At 40.9% G+C, this 3895-nt stretch overlaps 1 protein-coding gene across 3 annotated transcripts in view; it reads right to left on the reverse strand.

Annotated features, from left to right (window-relative positions):
* tlx2 (T cell leukemia homeobox 2) overlaps nt 1–3689 on the reverse strand; it is an 11287-nt gene extending 7598 nt beyond the window's left edge. The window contains exon 1 of one of the 3 annotated variants that reach the window (XM_017417408.3): nt 2437–3674. In XM_017417408.3, the coding sequence (XP_017272897.1) occupies nt 2437–2962 (526 nt within the window). In that variant the 5' untranslated portion in view covers nt 2963–3674. Of the gene's footprint in view, nt 1–2436 lie in introns of all 3 variants that reach the window. The other 2 variants (XM_017417409.3, XM_017417407.3) reach the window with 2 other exon arrangements.
* Between the last annotated feature and the right edge of the window lie 206 nt (nt 3690–3895).

Raw genomic sequence — 3895 nt, forward strand, 5'->3', positions numbered from 1 at the left:
TGTTAATTTTAAAAAAAAAAAAAAAAAAATGCGCGCGCGCAGGAAGGAGTCAGCACGAGAATGAAATTTACAGCTGAGAGACAGAGTGTAATTATATTTTTTATTGGTGCTGAGTGGATCACACAGCTGCGGTTTACTGTCAATGATGCTCATTATGTCATCATTATTACTGCATACAAATCAAAAACATTACCTCTATTATTATTATTATTATTATTATTATTATTATTATTATTATTATTATTATTATTATTATTATTATTATTATTATTATGGCTGTATTAGTTTGGCTTTGGCCCACTGATTTATTTGAATTTGGTTCATCTTTGATTTTAAGCTTTAAATTTTAACCAAAACAACAGCTACATTTCTGACAGTCAGTTATAAATTATGTGCTCGCTGGTTTAATTTCGGATAAAATCCGCGCCATATATCTTAAGTATTCTTTTTGTTCCCTGTAGTTGTGTTTAAACAGCACACAGGAAGTGATAAATGAGTTTTCCAGGTGGATTATTGGGCGCCACAGCATCCCCAGTCCTAATTTTTTTGCGCCTGTCTGATTCTGCGTTGGCTGCTCTGATGTATGGTCCGGAGCTTCTTCGCTCTATAGGGTGAAAAACGAGAATCTGCAGAGCAGTTTAGCAGGTTTTCCTTTACAAGGCTGTTAAACAAGCTCCAATGAATGGCGAAGCTGGAAGCCTTTTGGCAGCATTTGGCTGATTTGAGCTGCAGAGGAGCGTTTCTCCTCCTCCGGTTTCATCTTGGAAGGCGAGGAGAGAAAAACAAGAAAGCAGGAAAAACATTCAAACTGGGGCTCTGCCAGGAGGAGAGGCGAGAGTCGGGTTGATTTAGAGCTTTTTATAGGAAGGCAGAATCTGTGGTGTGTGTGTGTGTGTGTGTGTGTGTGTGTGTGTGTGTGTGTGTGTGTGTGTGTGTGTGTGTGTGTGTGTGTGTGCAGCCGCTGCGGATCTTTGGCTGATCAATACAGACGAAATATATAAGCTGCGAAATAATTACACAAAGCTGAGAGAAGAAATTAAACGAGAGGCCCTCGGTGACTATGAGTAAAATTGATAAGTCTATTTACACTGTATCTTTTTGCAGATGACATATCGTCCCCCAGTATTTAATAATTAATCAGGCTGAAAGAACTGAATTATGAATATTTAATGTGTAGAGTGGACGGCTGCACGGTTTCAGAAAAAAAAATCTCTTTTTGTCTTTATATATAAAAAAAAAGTTCAAATCATCACGTCTCCAAAAGTGTTTAACAAACAGACAACATGAACAGGGGGCTTACATCTGTATTTTAAACTATACAACTTGATGTTGTGTTGTTGTTGTTTTGATTTTAATGAATTAATGTTTATATTTACGAAATAAAACCAAACCCACACCAGGTGGAGGCGAGTAGCTCAGCTCCAGATGCAAATAATCGAGTGAGGAGGGAGAGTGTGCCAATTTCCTAATAAAGTTTTTATTTCTGTAATTACATAAAATAATACGTAAATTATATATTTCAAATCACAGAATTGTTAGAGAAAGATTAGAGCTAAAGTTCAACTGTTTAAATAAAAAATATATTTATTTTCTTTACTTGTAATGGAGCAAATATCGAGAGTGAAAAACGAGACCCATACAGGCTCCTGGTGTTTTTGTTTTTTTTCTTATATTAGTATCATGACATATTTTTACTGCAAATATAGCAAAACAGAAAAAAATGTTTTTGGTTCAAAATGTTTTATTGCAGAAAATAAACAGAAATATGGGAAAACTAATTAAAGCTTAAAACTGAATCTTAACGCGAATAAAAATAAATATATCCTGGCTTGTTTAGGGACGTAATAATAATAATAATAATAATAATAATAATAATAATAATAATAATAATAATAATAATAATAATAATAATGATGAGCCATTTGAAATTCTCTTTGTCATATTTGTCTCGTCTTATTTCGTCTCTGACTCATCATCCTCAATTGGCTCGTGGACAGAAAAAAAAATAAAAATCATTCATCCTCGTGCAGAAACCGGGCCCGTCGTTATCCGTCATCCGCTGTAAATGGAGAGTGATTGTCCAATACTGATTCATCAGCATGTCCGTGTCAATTCCTGCTCTCGTTCATCAGGCTGGCCCCTCCAGCGTAATAAAGGCGACTCTATGCGCATGCATATATATATATATATATATATATATATATATATATATATATATATATATATATATATATATATATATATATATATATATATGATTCGTTATAGATTACAACCTACAACCAAACATCCGCAGCACTTTGATGATCTGCTGGACTCCGTCTGATTTATAGAAAATTAGCTACACACGGGTTTTTAATAAATACACACAGAGCTTTTCTTTCCTCGCTTGTTTGCTGTGATGGGGACAATAATAACACCGCGAGCGTCTCTTACCTGTTAGTCTGTCCTTTGCAAACCTCCTACTGCTCTCCATCCACGGAAAGGTGAAGTTAGCCGGATTCCCCATCCCCATGCCGGCCACCGAGGGGATCCCCGGTCCGATACCCGGAGGATGCGTCGGAGGGGGCGGGTGAGGCGCGGCGGCGGCGGGAGGCGGCGGCGGCGGAGGCGGCATGGGTCTGTGTGCCGGCACCCGGATCACGCCGCTCGAGTTGCCAGAGTTCACGTTAACGTTCATGTTCATGTTCATGCTGACGTTCATGTTCATGTTGACGTTGTAGGAGCCCGCCAAGCCCGCCGCGGCCGCCGCCATGGAGCAGGCCGGGTTGTAGACGCTGTTGTAGCCGTTGCTGTAGACGTTGGAGGCCAGCGCGTAATCCGGGTCCGCGCTGGTCCGGTTGGGCAGCATGCAGCCGCTGGACTGGTCCGAGCTGTTGAGGATCTGGTCGATCCCGAAGCTGATGGGCTCGTGCTGCTGCTGGTGCGTCTGGCTCACCTCCTCGATCCCAGTGTGTTCCATGGCTGATTTTGGAAGAAGCGTTTGTCGCTGGATTTTATCAGAGTGTGTTTTTTTTCACGTCTAGGAAGATGAAATATTTGTTTGTACGCTGCAGTACTGGGCTATTTTGTTGGAATCAGTCAACTCCCAGAGGTAACCAATTACTGGTGCTATCCAAATCATGCCATTGTGTTTTCTCCAGGAGCGAGATCGGATGTTTCCTAAATTAAATGCCCATCCGTCTGGCTAAGAAAAATCTTAGCCTATCCATGTTTAACACGGCGTTCTATCCAAGTAAAATCAGCCTATCGACAAGAAAAAAGCGCAGACGATGCCAAACGATTATCCTGAGAAGTTTACTTACAGACACAAATCCGGGATTCTGAGAAGAAGCAGCTCTCTGGAGAGACTTGATGCGCTTTGTTCGCCTACTCTGGCGGAGGCAATCCATACGCAGGGGACATGATGGCAAAAAGCTCTTTGTATCAAAACAAAAGGAAACGAGGCAAACCCGAAGACATGAGGGAAAAAACCGATTCGCTGACCTCGTCGGCTCGGATATTAATTGGAGGTGAGCGCGAAAGAGGGCTCTGTTGTGCTGAATGCTGAAGCGCGTTTCAGCAGGTGAGACTGCCCTCTGCGTAAAAGCTGCCATTCGGTCCTCCAGCCAGCCCTCCCTCCCTCCCATCCCTCACTCTCTTCCTCCCTCCTCCGCGATAAGACAGTTGTTTTGCTCGGGTGTCTTAAAGAGGCCGCAGCGTTTTGTGTTTTCCACAGTTTTTCTGGCTTTTAACCGAGATTTTGTTCATTTTACCGGCGCCGAGGCGCAGCTTTAAAGTTCAAACTCCTTAACATATTAAAAAAGTGTCCAAAAGACACATGATGTCTGTTTTAAGTGTCAGATTTACATAGATGTTATATAGTTTGAGTTGCACGATGATTTAATTATTTAAA

This window comes from Kryptolebias marmoratus, linkage group LG9, assembly GCF_001649575.2.
Source record: "Kryptolebias marmoratus isolate JLee-2015 linkage group LG9, ASM164957v2, whole genome shotgun sequence".
In the NCBI taxonomy this organism is placed as follows: domain Eukaryota; kingdom Metazoa; phylum Chordata; class Actinopteri; order Cyprinodontiformes; family Rivulidae; genus Kryptolebias; species Kryptolebias marmoratus.